We start from the raw sequence: 16,768 nt of genomic DNA, 5'->3' as shown, positions 1-16,768 counted from the left end.
GTTTGGTTTGCAAAATTAGATGTTTCACTTTTAAAAGAATATACATACCTCGGTGCTGGTATAGCATTATTCTCATCCCAGGTGTTACTTTCATGGCTCTTCTACCTTGAATTCCTTGAAGTTACTGGTCATAAACAGTGTATCACCATTAACCTGAAAGAAAAGCTCATAACATAATTAATTTATGTGCTGTGAAGATTTTATTGTTTGTATCTACATATATATGTCTCCGCACAAGTCTTTCTCTTCCAACAGTGGGCCATATGGCTCATAAATAACATATAACTCTATATGATGTGTTACCTTGTTCTGTAATTCTGGTCGAATAGATTTACATCCAGGGCAAATTTTGTTCAACATTTTTGCAATCTCGGACATAAAATATGGATGGGAACTTTGTTACTCCATAATGACCTGAAGATTTACCACCATATTTTGTGCACTCGGAAGATAGATTTGGGAGTCCCAGCTCAGAACAGTTGACCTTCCCAGCTGCATTTATCTCCAAAGCAGCCATTTTATCCTGTAGAGATTTATAATTGACAATACATACACCCTGGAGAATAGGGTTTTCACATTTAAAAGGAAATACAAATTGATGCAACCAAACAAGGATGTGCTTTTAAAGCCACACACTGTTCTTTGATTAAGTGTTACACAGTGAGTGCATGCCATTTGATCTAATTCCATTGCTGTAGAAACAATGAACTTAACTAATTGGAAAGCTGATATGGATATACAAAGAAGAATATACTTAACTATATCTGCCACATTTAAGACATCCAACTTTATTGCTTTTATGAGACCATGTGGCAGTTTCTGCTCTTGAAAAAGGTCATCCTCCATGGAACTCAGTAACCTTGCGCTAGGCAGAAAATTTCCAACGGCCTGTTCATTTGCAAAGTATCAAACTATCAATAGAGTAAAGTAAATGAGCTCAAAGAACAGGTGAGTAAAATGATGCACACCCATACTGTCCAAACCTCTTGAACTGGTATTTTACTAGATTAGTCTATAGGTTGCATGGATAAGGAGACAACAAACAATCAAACATTTAAACCATAAGATAAATAATTTTTCTTGACATTCAAACTCCATGTATTCAAGAAATTTCCATGAAGCAAATGCACATTGCGTAATCATTCTGGAATCAAGAAACACACATAACTGCTTATATCATCCATAGAACTGAGAATCAAACAAGGTCGGTTCCCTAACCATAATTAACAAAGAAAAACAGTAGAATCAAAGAAATTGATCTGTAACGAGTGGAAAACAAACGTACATTGCGAAAACATCACTTCGGAACCAAAAAAACACACATAGCTGGTTATATAAACCAGAGAACTGAGATATCACAAAGCCTGGTTACATAATCCAAATTAAGAAAGAAAAACAGCAGAATCAAAGAAAATGATTAGTAACGGTTGAAAAGTGAAAGCGCATTGCGATAATCACCGCTTTAGAACTTTCCAGAAGCACGATCATGTAACATGTAGAAGCCGATCATGCACATAAAGAAAATGAAACCAATTAAACGAGTTTCAAATAAATAAAAAATAAACAGATTGAGAGAGAATTTTTACTCTTAACTGTTGCTAGTGGTACTAGTAGTCTATCATAAGATGATATGTGATTTTTTTTTTCCATCTCACCGTTAGCTACAACTAACACTGTTAACTGTTATAAGTCTTTTTGTCTTCCTCATCAACCATAACAGTGGAAACACCTCTTCTCTGCAATGCCTTTCCACAATCATCAGCAACTCCATCTCCAAAGATTAATTATCTATGAACTCAACAAAGCTAACAAAATAAGGACATACAATAAGAGGCAGACTAAGATTCAATCAAACCAAAAAGTAGTGGTTAAACCCTTGATTTCCAATTTATATGCCAAACCAACAAGTTCCCAAAAATTCCCATGTTAAACAGGCAATTCATGAGGCAAGAATTAGCTCACAAACTAAACCAAAATAAGGATGAAAAGGAAGCAAAATTAACTTAAGAAGTGTCAGGATGATTTATCTTTGCAATTGTGGCAAAAAAACGTTGGAAACAAAGGAGAAGGTGAACACATGAAAAAACAAATAAGAAAAATCAACCTTGATGATATGATTTCTTTTCTTGGATGAAGAGTATATGATTTCTTAAGACCTAAAACAGTGGAAAAAATTCAGATAAGGTAATGTGAAGGTTGATGGAGAACACATAAGTGGGGTAGGGATGGACGGAAAGATAGGGTAAACAGGAAAGTAATCCTAATAATGAGATGGAAATAAGTCATGGTTGGAGATTTGGCTGCCATAGGGAGAAATATCGGATGTTACTACTTACTAGGCCAAAGGTCTAAAAACAACTTCATAGTTAATTTTGAATAACTCACAATCTTAACGTATTATTGCACTATAAACGAATAAAAATGTCCTGAAATGGCTGCAGTCCTTCCAAAAAATTCTTGCCAACCAGGGTTTTAGAACATTTACCTTGTAAAAATATAAGTGAGGCCCAAGCAATGTATGCAATATGCATTACCTTAAAATAACAATTGCATTGATCAAAGGTACTATAGCTGATCAGAGTCACCTACATTCTTCTCTTATGGAGTTATGGTACAAAAGCCAAGTAGCCAACAGTCTCCTAAGCACAAGGTTTGGCAACACATAATCTAACAAATTACACCTTAAAAAATTATGTAAAAGGGAAAATTGAATTACATCAAATGGCTCAAAGCAGCATAATATCACGCTATTGTTTGTAATTTCAAGATACTGGAGCATATTCTTGGATAATGGAAGCCAGTTTATTTCGATCTTCTTCTGTTTTCATTCGGATCAAGAATGTACTTACAACAACACTATCATTATCTCCACTCCCACCAGCATTACCCTACAAAATCCCCGAGGTTTATATTTGTTTTCTGTTAGCTATTCAATCATAGTAAAGTGAGGTGAAATTGCTCAAAAATAAGAGAAAATATGAAGAAACTAATTGAAGGGAAGCTATTAATATAGAAAATATGTTTCTCCCACACCTCCTTTGGCTTTTGGGGTGCATGGGGGCAATAGGAAGAGAAAAGAGCTATGATTGCTGATTTGATTAGGAAGGAAAAGAGAAATGGAAAGAAATATAAGGTGTAGAAAAGGTGGTGTATGAGGGAAAAAATTGTAAGAATATCATATTACTCATCCAAATAACAACCTTTGAGCAACTAGGTATAGATTTTAAAAAAGGCCAATGAAGATACAAATAATAGTAAGGACAACTATTATTAATTTATTATCTTACTCTTAAAGAAAAACACTTTGATAATTGACCCATCATGATAGAAACAATAGGGCCGATTCATTGACAGAATAGATAACTTTACATTGTTATCCTAGAATTTTATACTCTGAACGCTTGTCTAAACTAATCAAATTTTGTACCAAAAAAACTAATCCTATTTCCTTTCTACTATCATAAAATTCAAGCAATATTTTCCAAGACAGTTGGTTTCTATGTTTAGCTATATTAGACTTCCCCCCAGTATCTGGAAGCAAATTATATGTATTTATTTAGCTAAATATGCTACTTCTCAACATATATTCCTTACCAAAGTATGAAATATTGCAACAACAGAGTTCTTCAGCAGACTTGTCTTGATTGCTGGATACAGCAAAGCATTGAGAAGAATTTTTCCTGCCTGTCATTAGCAAAGGTAACAAAAAACTGAAGTTCTCAATAAAAAACTAAACATTACATTGAGGCCAATTCCATATAAACATACTAGTATCTAAGTACTAAGAAAAGCTATAAAATAATGAACCTCATTGCGAACAATGGTTGTAGGTTTTGACTCTTCGGTAGCTTTGGGGATACCCTCTTTGCATTTAATAGACAGCTGGTCCATCCCTTTATCTTTCCGTGCATCCTTATCTTCTGGATCACTTTACTGAACATAGCAAGGTTAAGAGACATTAAACCATTGGGATGGACATCACAATGTAAAGTTGAAATGAAACAAGAACCAGTGAAAAAACACAGTCCTAAGACATAAGTGACATCGATGCCAGGTGGCGTTTGGTGCACATATAGTACAGTATGGAACAATAAAAGTGACATAAGAAATTCAGCATTCAACATAACATGAACAACCAAAAGAATTAGCCACTGAAAGTAAAATGTAAGAGAATTAAAATTGAAAGAGGCATGAGTCCTCATTCATCTTATTCCCAAAAGCAGGGCCACTTTCCCCCCTTATAGTCAACACTACCATTTTCTTCAATAAAGAAAGTTGGACAGATGTTTTCCAATTTGCCCTAGACTAGATAAAGTGAAAAACACACAAGTTAAAGGAGAAGAACAGGTTACTTTCGCTCCAAAATTCACCTATTCCAGCAACCTTTAATTATGCCAATCACCAAGAAAAGGTCACCGAAGGTTTTCTTGTTTAAACAACAACATGTTTTATTTATCCCTATTACCATGAAAAGGTAGCAACCTTCACTTATAATCAATTTAATCATAAATGAACTTGCTCTAAGAAAACTCCAGTATCAGAAAATGACATAATCAGCAATCAAGCACAGTACAAAAACGGGCCATGTGGGATAATCAGTATATGCATTGCAGTGAGATAGCAACGGGAAAAGGCTTCAAGTCCTCACCACCATCTGAAGCATCATGGTTAGAGGGAGTTGAACTCTGATTTCCTAAAATTAAAACAAGGAAATTTAACAGCCAATCAAAAATAGTGGCATAAGCTTCTGCCTGAATTCAAGGCATAGCACTGAACTGGATAAATAAACAGCAGGAATGACAAATAAACATGTAAGTTACTCCGCTAATACCCAGTGCTATTTTTCAAAATTCTTTTACTTCACAAATTTATATGCAAATGCATTACAAAGTTTCGGTCATTACATGAACATCTGCATTGAGGATAAAGAAGCAGCTTTGCTTTTAAAACTGGAGAACAGATCACAACAATAGCATATTCTTTACAAATCTCCAACTTACTATGCCATTCTAAAGCCAGTGTGACATAAATTCCATGGACTCTAGTCTCTAACATATAATTGTCACCTAACCTCACAAAGCAAATTATCCATAATACAATAAAAAAACTTCAGCATTCCAGATTAAAAAAACTTAGATTTCAAGTTGAGTGTTAAATTCAAGAAATAAATGGAACCAGTGTAATGTACACCATTTTGACCCCAGTATAGAGTGACTCTAAAACGTAAGAAGAAAACATATTGGTGATATATCATAATAAAGTAAGAAGAGACCTACCAAATGTAAAAAGGTTTTGACTGTTCGGCATAGACCTAGTTTTTTCTCCAAGGATGTTATTTTCTGTGTTTGTTACTTCGGACAAGATTTTTTTCCCAGCAAAAGAAGCCCCGGGGCATCAGCAACCAATTTTTCTGCCTTGGTGGCATTTGCTTTGAGCCAGATAACAACATCGCTAAATTTTGCCTGAAACAATACAAGGTTACTTTAGTCAAGTATGTAGATGTATATATTACAACATTATTTAGTGTGCATACGCGGCTACATCATCCACTATAGAAAATAGACATGCACACTAATAGTGAGTAGTCTAGTACTAGCACTAAGCATTCCAGATGCAAGAGGCCAAGAGCAACAGGTAACAAGTAACTATATTCCACTATAGCTTATGCTGCTACCCTACCAATGAATTGAAAGAGAGAAATGGTGAAAGTGTTTGTAATATAGGGTACCCAAAACAAGAAGCCAACTATATTTGCCGTTGCTGACAAGCTTCTGAAGCCGAACCTCAGTATTTTCACATATGTAGGTATGCCGGTTAGTGCACATGCGTCTATTGTTTTCATTGCAGCATGCATACATGATACAAGTAAACAATGCTACAAGATATCAGAATGGTAACTCAAATAAAATATTACTTGGGTACAGATAGTAAAACTTTTTAAGTTACAAATAAAAGTGATATCTGACATTAGAGCAGTAAATTATGTGGAGACTCACCATAATAATTGAAGCATGATCTAAGTAATCTATGAGACCATCTTCCCCAAAGGTCATCAGGATGATTCTTTAGTTGTGTTTGAACCCAACTGTTTAAAAGAAAGACGGGTAGCATAAATTTAAAAACGGTTATGCAGAAGCCAGTGTGGTATTATAATCATTGAAGACAAAAAATCTTTTAACATAGATATTAATACATGATGGTGTATTAAAATCACTAACCAGAATCAGTAGGAAACAAACATAAATAAACACAATTTATCAAAACAATTAAAATGACCGAATGACACTTGTCGACCTGTAACAAAAGAAGACCTTAATTGTAAGGAGAAGTGCTGTTCATAGCCATTGATTCAGAGTCAACCCTAATTAACGTTTCAGAGGATGTGCCAGGGCTCAGGCACTAAAGCAGAACAATTTATCAAAACAAATTGAACTCCACTCAAAATCGAGAACCATCACACAAACCTCTTTGGTTGAGTCTGCAATCATACAAAATCCAGTAAGTTTTTATCTAAAAGGCAGTACCGCAGACAGACACTTCCATGTCCAATAACACAATAATAAAAAGAAAGGCTGTCAAAAATCAACGAAAATACTATTAATTTCTTCTCAAAAGAGAAATTCAATGAAGGGAGCACCAGCTAATTCCAAAGAGCATTCCCCTAATCCAGAAGTTAGAGCTTAGCTTTTCTGGGGTACTGTTCTTGTGTACTAGAACAGCCTACAAGGACCTCAAGTGATCCAAAATTAATCCAGAAGTTAGAGCTTAGCCCAACATCAATACATACAGGTGAAAACTCACTCACTTCAACGATTATGTACCCAAAAATAATGAGCTATGCATATGCTGCTTGCGCATAATCGCCAATTTATTGACTGGCATTTGTGATTTTAACTTAATTTTACACCTTTCATCCACACATGTAAAAACAACCTCATTTTGAACTGAACTTGCAGCTCACTGAGTCATAGCTTGGGACATATATGACTGCAGAAAATGAATGGAAAAAATTAATATCAGAGAAGATACAAAAACAGTTAAGGAGAATTCTTTTGAAAAAATACCATCTCTATAAGATTCATTGTAAGAGGGGAGGAAATGAGCTTTTGAGAAAGTGAATAATGTCCTTCAAAGTTATTCCATCCACTGCCTTCAAGAAATGTTTGGTAGGTTTCCTGAGTGTAAAGGGAAGATACCTTTGACCAAGAGACACTATACTCTCAAACATACAACAAATTAATGTACACTTAATACAAGATGAAGAGTCAAGAGAGTAAGGTTACCTGGTGTTTGTCCATAATCACCAATGTGGATGTACAACTACCTGAAAGTAATGCATAATCACTTAATACCTGAAAGTAATGCATAATTTCATACCTCTCTTGCTAGTGCAAACGAACATGCGTAGAATGGTTATTATTATGATCTCAACTTCCTGTGGAATGATTCCACATATACATCTCTTTCTGTCTCGCACTCGCTCTCTCTCTCACACACACACGTTCTCTTTTTACACCTTTCATCCACACAACAGGGTCTTAATTTTACACCTTTCATCCACACATGTAAAAACAACCTCATTTTGAACTGAACTTGCAGCTCACTGAGTCATAGCTTGGGACATATATGACTGCAGAAAATGAATGGAAAAAATTAATAGTTTCAAATAAAGAAGTTGGGAAAAAAATATCCACACCTAACCTTGCTTAAAATCACATGCCTTAATACTATCAGCTGAGGTTTAAGAAAATCACAATATTATCAGCTGAAGTTCAAGAAAATCACATCATTATCAGCCGAGGTTCAAGAAAATCACATCATTGTCAACAGAAGTTCAAGAAAATCACATCATTATCAACAGAAGTTCAAGAAAATCACATCATTATCAACAGAAGTTCAAGAAAATCACATCATTATCAACAGAAGTTCAAGAAAATCACATCATTATCAACAGAAGTTCAAGAAAATCACATCATTATCAACAGAAGTTCAAGAAAATCACATCATTATCAACAGAAGTTCAAGAAAATCACATCATTATCAACAGAAGTTCAAGAAAATCACATCATTATCAACAGAAGTTCAAGAAAATCACATCATGTCACCAAAAGTTCAAGAAAATCACATCATTATCATCATTATCAGTTGAGGTTTAAGAAAAGCGCAATATTATCAGTTCAGGTTCAAGAAAACCACATCATTATCAGATGAAGTTCAAGAAAACGACATCATTATCAGCTAGTTCAAGAAAATTGCAATATTATCAGCTGAATTTCAAGAAAATCACATAATTATCCGCTGAAGTTCAAGAAAATTGCATAATTATCCGCTGAAGTACAATAAAATCGCATAATTAACAGCTGAAGTACAAGAAAATTGCAATATTATCCGCTGAAGTTCAAAATGTAACAAGCAATTTCTCCTGAGAAACTTCAGCAATATCTGAACTCAAACTTAAGTTGTTTCGTAATAGAAGAACATTACCTGCAGCAAAAGCAATGCAGTATATAATCAACAACGGACAATATACACAAGCTAAGCAAGACATTGTGGCATCCATCATGTATTTAAGATTCAAAATGCCAGTTAATCTGAAAACTGTAAATCTTGCAGAACGAGCATTTTCATGCTAAAAAATTATGGAAAGAGAGAGTGATTCAAGAGTTTTGCATGCTAAGATAATTTCCTCTTCGTGGAGTTTATGATTTTTATTTGAAAAAACATCATAATCAGTTCAGTGATGATGAGATAAGGTAAGGTAATGAAGAATCATGTTGAGAAATAATGAACAATGGGGAAACAGATACAGCATAGGATTGATGGTATAGCATGTTGGGTAGTAATCAATCTGAGAGAAATTTGATAATGAGGATTCTGATAAGTTTTATTTTGTAACACCAACCACAAATATTTGGAGTTAGACTCTAATCTGCATTAATATGGTAGCATTTGATAGAAGTGTCATAACCGGACAAAATAAAACATGAGTTACTTATATATTTGACATATTTTATAAAGAAAAGAAAACAAAAACACCAGCTTTAAACAGTGATACGTTTTGGGAACAAATAGAACACATCATGACTCTTTGCTCTTTTTTCTTTCGTACAACAACCTCAAATATGAGGAGTTGAGCCCTATTTTGTGTTAATGCATTTGATATTGTTTAAATGACAAGATTTGCAATATCAAAACACAAAAATTACTTTGCATGATTGGCAAAATTAAAAAAGATGCAAAAATGTAAGGCAAAAGTAACAGAATAACCACAACCAGCACTAGCAGAATCGTTTTGGTTTTGTGAATTAACTCTTTCACTGCTTCTTTTTCTTCTTCTTGATGTTCTTGATCATTATGATCCGTTTTAGGCAACTACAATTCATCTTGCAAGCACTATGCAGCTTTCTTATAGCCCAAATCAAACTCTTAGGTTTTCAAAGCCAATTAAAATTTTGGTTAAACGAGATCAAGAATTCTTGAATAATCAAGATTGAGATTAGGAAAATTTGATGTCATAAGATACTTTTAGGGTTTTGGGACAGTGTTTGTAAGTTGAAGAAATACACATTGTTTGAGACATTGCAGAAATGATCAGTTATAAAGAAAGACAGAGATTGGAAATCGAGATAAGGAAAGGAGATGTGTGAGAAAATGAGTAAAAGAAATAAACACAGAAGATATAACATTCCAATATCATCCTAGTTTGATGAAAATACGACAGCTTAAGAAAGACAACAGTTACGGCCAGAAATTCAACAAAGGAATCGAAACCGAAATCTTCCTTAGAATCATCGCAAAGTCTATTGAGTCTCCATTAAATGGGGAACGAGAGTGGTATTTATAAAGGAAAAAGGGGCAACGTTCAAACGTAAAGTTGACGCAACATTGGGCCTTATTGAATGGGCCTCTATTAAATGGGCCTCTAATGAAGAGTCTATATACAATGATATCTTTTTACCATCACTATTAGCCCCCTTTAGTTAAAACAGTTTTAAATATAAATATTATACCTTTGGTAATTTCAAATCAAGTTTGTTATTTTATTTTGATGTTCTATATTCTATTAATATACATTTTCCTTATAATTAAATGTAAAAAATGTAAAATTAAGTCATTTAACTTTTACATGCCATGATAATATTATTTATTTTAAAATATAAATTTGAATGTTGATTTCTATATTTTTTAATTCAATTATTTGTTTATGTGAAAGTTTTCAACTTACATGTCAGGTCAATATTCTTGACTAATTAATTACACGTATCATATTATAATGAACTTGTTCAATATACCAAATTCTTGAATGTAAGTTGTTATGATTATTACACATGTGTATTAGATGCCATGTTAATATCTCATACTATATTAGATGCCAACTTGCATGTTACTATGTATATACTCAACAATCTAAAAAGACAATAAAAAATTTAATATCTTAAAGTGGACCCTTAACTCATTTAGTTTGTGTTCTCAAAATGGTGGTAAATTAAAAATGAGTGTGGCACTCATTTGTTAAATGTTTTTACCAAACAGGTGTTGGCTCAAGTGATAATTGTTTGAATTCTTTAAATAAGGTATTGGGTTTGAGCTTTGTGAATGGAAAAAATATATATTGGGAGAATTAGCCTCACTCACCTATAGATATTTTCGGCTTAGACAAGATTGTCTCCAGTGCAAGGATACCTGTGGAAAATAAAAGGATGGTTTTTTGTCTTTCAAGAATTAGATTTGATTCATTCGCATTGTTGCTTTTTTAATCTTCATTAAATTTTAATCTCCCATCAACTTATCAACCTCATATTTTATATTTTAAAAATAGGTTTAGCTCAAATTGACATATTGACATGGATATATTTTTCTTGAAGTCTTTATTAAAATAATTAGAGGTTTGTAAGTAATTCCAGGTGTATTAATACAATTATTTTTATATTTACAAGAAAATAAATAATTAAATGTAATTTTAATAATTTAACAGTTTTTAATATAAACTCCCATTTTATTAGAATAATGTGAAATTTTATAAGAGTTAATTGATTAGCACCGTAATTGATCAATTAATTGGATAGTTGTTTCAGTTTGTTTAGATTAATTTTGTGTGCGATAATCAATTAATCAACGAAATTAATCGATTATCTGGTTAATAATCTATGTTTTAGTAGTTATATATAAAGGATCCTAATCTTTGTAATCAATTCAATGAGAAATACTGAGAAATTTATTCTTTCTTCTTCCTTTTATTTGTCATTCATGCATATCCTTTATACTTCTTGATTCATCAAAATCTCATGACTCAATCAAACTTTAAGAAAACGTAATTATTTATCTTGATCATTTCCGCTTGTATTTCTTCTCATTCAAGATTCATCAAAATTTCTCATGCAAGAACACCACAAATTGGTATTGCTATGAGAAAGTAATATGTTACTATTGCTGCAAGAAACGATTTAATATTTTGGTTTTTAATTAATAATAAAAACTAAATATACAAAATTTTGAATGAATTTATTTCTTTATTTAGTTGTGGGTTTAAAATGTGGTAAACGGTTAGCAGTATTAATGTTATACTGATTTTTGGAATTTGAAGATGGCAATGTGCAAAGGATCCAAAAGGCATAGAAGTACTCCTCATCCTAATGAATAAAGTGCTGTTGGTCGTTCATTGAGGTAACAGCTGGACCTACTTCACCATTACACCTTATTCCTGTCCTCTTTTATCATTATTTTTATTATATTTTCTACTACACTATTATTATTATTATTATTATTATTATTATTATTATTATTATTATTATTATTATTATTATTATTATTATGTAGAAAATACATCTATAATCCAAAACTAGAAAACTCAACGAAGAATCACTAAATTTTTTTATTAAAGCAACGGTAAATTAGGCCCAAAAATAAATTGCAAAAGACATCAATGCATGTAACACTTTCAGGGTTGGGGTCGCAAGCTACAAGGACCTAACACTACGACCAATATTTACAGGAAAAAAACTTAACCTAAAATTACATACATGGCATGAGGAATAAAGTTGCTGTAGTGTAAAAGTAAAAACAATAGAATCAAGGGTACTTACACATTTTCGGTTTTGTTTGGATTTGAATTTTGGAAGGAGATAAACTGGAATGAAAGGCTTGGAAGGCATAAATACACTTATGACTCAAAAAAGTTTTGCCTTTCCCTTTATTTCCAAACAAAACTCGCAAACGATCCCTTAAAGTGAAACCTCCAAACAACTGTCAATGAAATTCACATCACTGTACACTTTTCCTTCGATTTTACATCAGGTTTGGGAGATGGAGATGAAGATGAATGCCCCCCAGTGTTCCTTGCCACCTGCAACAGCATTCACTAGAAAATTCATAAAAGTTTCAACTATCGAATATCAGGTATAACCAAAGCAACAGTTTTCGTATAAAATAGCTGATATTTGGTACAGATAATAACATATCTCCTACAATGAGTCAATGTTAAAAATGATCCACAATCCAATTGCACTCATGAGAGATCAAGGCAACAGATTACATGGATGAACATTTATTCAAACAGTGCAGGTAATAAGCACTCAACAAAAATAGAGTAAATTAGGCCCAAACATAAATTGCAAAAGATCATTTACCTGAGGACCCGTGACCAGTCTGGAGCCACCACTAATGGGCGATTGCTGTGAATTATGATGTGGTGGCGGCGGCGGCTGCTGCTCAAACTCCTGTTGCTGTAAGGCTATTGCTAATTGTAGATCAGAACTGTCCCAATATAGATAATATCAGTATCTACCAAATTATTTTGAATATTAAAAATTAAAGGGAACAATTTACAATTTTTTTGTACCATATTCCAAATACTTATCTAGTTGATCCCACCTAGTGGGATAAAAGCTTGGTTGTTGTTGGTTGTTGTATATTCCAGATACTTATCTACTAGATTTTATTTCATTTTTTGGAAAAATTAAAAACCATGACATTTGTGCCACTAGCAAGTTCAGAAAATTACTTGATATCTAAGCCTGCCTGAGATGCACTATCTATGCTGGCAAGATAGTCCTGAAACATGTGAAGTTGTCTTTATATCAATTGAAACATGTGAAGTTGTCTTCATATCAATTGAAACATGTGGCAAAAAAGGTTGGTTGTTGTTTGGTTTGCAAAATTAGATGTCTCACTTTTACAAGAATATACATACCGCAGTGCTGGTCATAGCATTATTCTCATCCCATGTGTTACTTTCATGGCTTTCTTCTACCTTGAATTCCTTGAACTTACTGGTCATAAACAGCGTATCACCATTAACCTGAAAGAAAAGCTCATAACATAACTCCTGCAATTTAATATTACATAATCTTGAGATGCTTGTTTTTTAATCACTCTGGACTTAGATTAGGGGGGACTTGGAAGAACACACCAATGTCTGAGTGGCTGAGATATAAACCTTGCAGTTACTCAGTCAGACTAATGAAGGAAAGATACCCCATCATCACAAATTTAAGATTGAAAATAAAATAGTAAAAAGACACTGACGAATCATTCATGCAGATTCCATGCGACAGCCTAAAAACTGCCAGTATGACTTGTTCTTAAGTGTGACCAATTCAACAAGCATGCAATTTTCCCGTTTTCAGGATGATTTGGGAATATCCACAACTGTATAAACTAATAAAAAAAATTCCGACCACTACTAGCATTGAAATAAAAATGGAAAAACAAAAACATTTCAAGATGACCTGGATGCAAAAAGACCATAAAGAAAGTGGTTTACCTCATTCAATTTTTCCCATACTAGATCAGGCTGATTTATGTAACCTTGGTCTGTAGCTAGAAGATACAGCGCACCCTCAAACTGTGAAAAAGGAGAAATAATTTTATGATTGAAAAGTACAACACCGCAACAGAGAAAGCCAACCAATTTTATCAGTAATCCAAGGGAACAAAGAAAATAATATCTTCAAAAGCTTTATCCAAACCTTAAACATGGTGCTGAAATGATTGTTCCGGAAAAAAACACATATCTCACGCTCTTTAAGCCCATCTTGTAAACAGAAAAGGCTGCAAAAGCATTTACTGTTTATAACTTGTGAAGAGAAATTTCTCCATAACCAATGAAGCAAAATATAGGGGTCAAAGAAATAGTTCAAGAATCAAGATATTTAGACCAACAAGAGGTCAACATACCCGTAAAATGTCAACTGGCTAGCATTATTCCTCAAGAAAGTCTTGACCAATTCCCCTAAGGCCATAAAAAAGGACAAATGTCTTCCATTGAAGATAACAATGCATAGTTGTCTAAAAAGTGATGTTTTGATGATAATAAATTCAGTTATTTAACAAATAGAAAGACAGACCTTGATGTGGAGTAATTTCACCATCAGCTCTTAGATCAGGAGCAGCTAAGGTGCTTTTGTCAGCTTGTTCTGCAAGCACCACCTCACCTTCATAAACAGGTTCAGGATCCTCAAAATTTTGACTTCTTTTATCCAATACACATTCCTCTCCTTCATATATGGGCTCACTACCATTAACACTTGAAGGCAATGTGTCAGAGACATCAGTTTGATGAAATCTGACACCAAACAAATCTGAATCTGTATTGAGTATGGATCCTTGAGAATCATCTACAACTTCATGGTCACTAGTTGTGAGAGTGGATTGATCATGAATTTTTCCACCCCTTCCAGAGACATCTGCACAGCTCTGGGACAAAGAGACAGAATGTTTTTCAGGAGAAAGTAGAGTTGCACTCTCATTCTGAATCAATGCATCATGACTGACATTATCAGTCACATCATTCTGGCCAAGAGACTCTTCAGGTCCCATATGAGCTGACTGATGGTCATTTATGGCATCAGTCTTTAAGGATGAATTAGCAGCTTTTCCCAGAGCAGATGCAGAAGATGTCTGGTCATCCCTGTTTTTGACAGAATCAGTGCAATCATCTGATACGGAAGGTTCAGCTGCCTCGTGAAAGTCGTTTTTTCCAGCACCAGTGCTCTTTGCTAATTTATCCCCAGAATCAACGGGTTGCTTGTTACACATACTTTCATCCATACTAACCGAATCTTTAGAATCATTGTCAGACAGCTTCAAAACTCTCAATAATTCTTCCTCTTCTTCGTGATTGCCTTTTCTTCGTATTTCACCTGCAACAGAATCTGGAGAATCATCAAACGACCTAGCTTTTGAAAGGCAGGGAGAAGGAACTCCAAGAACAGCTGTTGTTGCCGCCTTAAAATCAACACAATCTTCTTCCAGATTACTTTCATGTCGGACTTCCATGTTTAGCGTTTCCAGAGAAACAAGCTCTCCCATGAGGGTATTATAGGACTTTGATTCTATTGCATTTGCAGTATCATAATCCTGGCTCATGTGCACATGAAGATTGGGATATCTCAAACAAAACACTAAAAATAAGAAATAAAACACACATCATATAAGAAAAACATACAGCCAAAAGTTTGATTAGCATTATTCAAGGATGATCACTTGGAAAATTGATGCAGTACATGAAGCGTGAAGTGGGAGGGGGTCAGTATCATTTTGCAGATAACAAAGAAAATTGATGCATTATTCTTGAATTTACTGGAAACAAAGGAATATCCTTAGACTAAAATTAACATTGATGAGCAAAACTATGATGTATTTGGATTTACATATAGCAACTCTTACATGGAAGAATTAGAACTTGGCTGATATCTGGCAAGGAAAAATCCTCTAGAACTTTCGTTCCCATAATTCATATAGTATCCTAATAGAGGTTAGTTCTACCATAGTTATGCCAAAAGAAATTTAAATAACCTAACAAAATCCTGAAATAATCAATAATATAAGCACACACAAAATCATAACAGAACATATTTAGAACCACAGTATAGAAATAATATCATTACAGTCATATGATAATGCAACACTGATTAATTTGGATTGAGGGTAAACAAAATACCTGAGGATCAACTATCCATCCATGATATAAAGGGATGTCCAGCAGATCAAATATGGCACACTCTCGAGTGAACTCAAAATCATCTATTCTGCAATCAATATGCATTTTTTTATCAGAACTTCAACATCGGTGATACATGCACATAACTACTAGACAAATAGTAAAAGTAACCTCCTAAATTTTAAATTTACATCAATGCCAGTAGCAAGCCTGGGGAGCAAATCGATTGCATCAGCGATGTTCTGTTGTTGATTTTCAACATAGCCAACATCTTTGTTCTGCAAGACAATAAGAATAAATTGTGAGGTTTGCTTGCATTATGAAAGAGTGATTGCCACAAACAATAAAAAACATGCAACTCTTACATTCAAATTAGTATTGGAATCAAGTAGTCTTTCAGCAACCAATGAAAGCAATTTCTCCTGAGAAACTTCAGCAATATCTGGACTCAAATTTAAGTTGTTTCGTAATAGAAGAACATTACCTGCAGCAAAAGCAATGCAGTATATAATCAACAACGGACAATATACACAAGCTAAGCAAGACATTATGGCATCCATCATGTATTTAAGATTCAAAATGTCACTTAATCTGAAAACTGTTAAGTCTTGCAGAACTAGCATTTTCATAGTAAAAAATTCTGGAAAAAGAGAGTGATTCAAGAGTTTTGCGTGCTCAGATAATTTCCTCTTCGTGGAGTTTGTGATTTTTATTTGAAAAACATCATAATCAGTTCAGTGATGATGAGATAAGGTAATGAAGAATCATGTTGAGAAATAATGAACAATGGGGAAACAGATACAGCATAGGAATGATGGTATAGCATGT

General features: G+C 33.7%; 1 protein-coding gene and 1 long non-coding RNA gene across 14 annotated transcripts in view; both read right to left on the bottom strand.

Moving 5' to 3' along the window:
- The window catches only part of LOC109348933 (ubiquitin carboxyl-terminal hydrolase MINDY-1-like), a 46,579-nt gene that overhangs the window by 28,898 nt on the left and 913 nt on the right, over positions 1-16,768 (bottom strand). For 2 of the 9 annotated variants that reach the window (XM_019589548.1, XM_019589550.1), the window contains exons 2-10: positions 16,306-16,424; positions 16,112-16,218; positions 15,941-16,028; positions 14,346-15,357; positions 14,176-14,230; positions 13,968-14,049; positions 13,763-13,843; positions 13,190-13,297; positions 13,001-13,050 (exon numbers count right to left, since the gene is read on the bottom strand). In XM_019589548.1, the coding sequence (XP_019445093.1) occupies positions 13,001-13,050; positions 13,190-13,297; positions 13,763-13,843; positions 13,968-14,049; positions 14,176-14,230; positions 14,346-15,357; positions 15,941-16,028; positions 16,112-16,218; positions 16,306-16,424 (1,702 nt within the window). Of the gene's footprint in view, positions 1-48; positions 154-11,902; positions 12,359-12,626; positions 12,754-13,000; positions 13,051-13,189; positions 13,298-13,762; positions 13,844-13,967; positions 14,050-14,175; positions 14,231-14,345; positions 15,358-15,940; positions 16,029-16,111; positions 16,219-16,305; positions 16,425-16,768 lie in introns of those variants that run through there. The other 7 variants (XM_019589551.1, XM_019589546.1, XM_019589552.1 and 4 more) reach the window with 7 other exon arrangements.
- Positions 3,847-9,776, bottom strand: LOC109348936. Of its 5 annotated transcripts, none has more exons than XR_002107817.1 (8): positions 9,274-9,776; positions 7,065-7,630; positions 6,295-6,987; positions 5,997-6,085; positions 5,729-5,829; positions 5,277-5,462; positions 4,649-4,693; positions 3,847-3,933 (listed from the first exon to the last, which is right to left on the bottom strand). It is a non-coding gene; the product is annotated as an uncharacterized LOC109348936 (long non-coding RNA). The 5 variants fall into 5 exon arrangements; XR_002107818.1 differs by lacking the exon at positions 9,274-9,776 and having other exon boundaries at positions 7,065-7,175; positions 7,284-7,807; XR_002107816.1 differs by lacking the exon at positions 9,274-9,776 and having other exon boundaries at positions 5,729-5,875; positions 7,065-7,807.

This window comes from Lupinus angustifolius, chromosome LG06 (assembly GCF_001865875.1).
Source record: "Lupinus angustifolius cultivar Tanjil chromosome LG06, LupAngTanjil_v1.0, whole genome shotgun sequence".
Lineage (NCBI taxonomy): Eukaryota > Viridiplantae > Streptophyta > Magnoliopsida > Fabales > Fabaceae > Lupinus > Lupinus angustifolius.
Note: the sequence above shows the minus strand (reverse complement) of the source record. Positions and strands in the feature narration are given on the sequence as shown.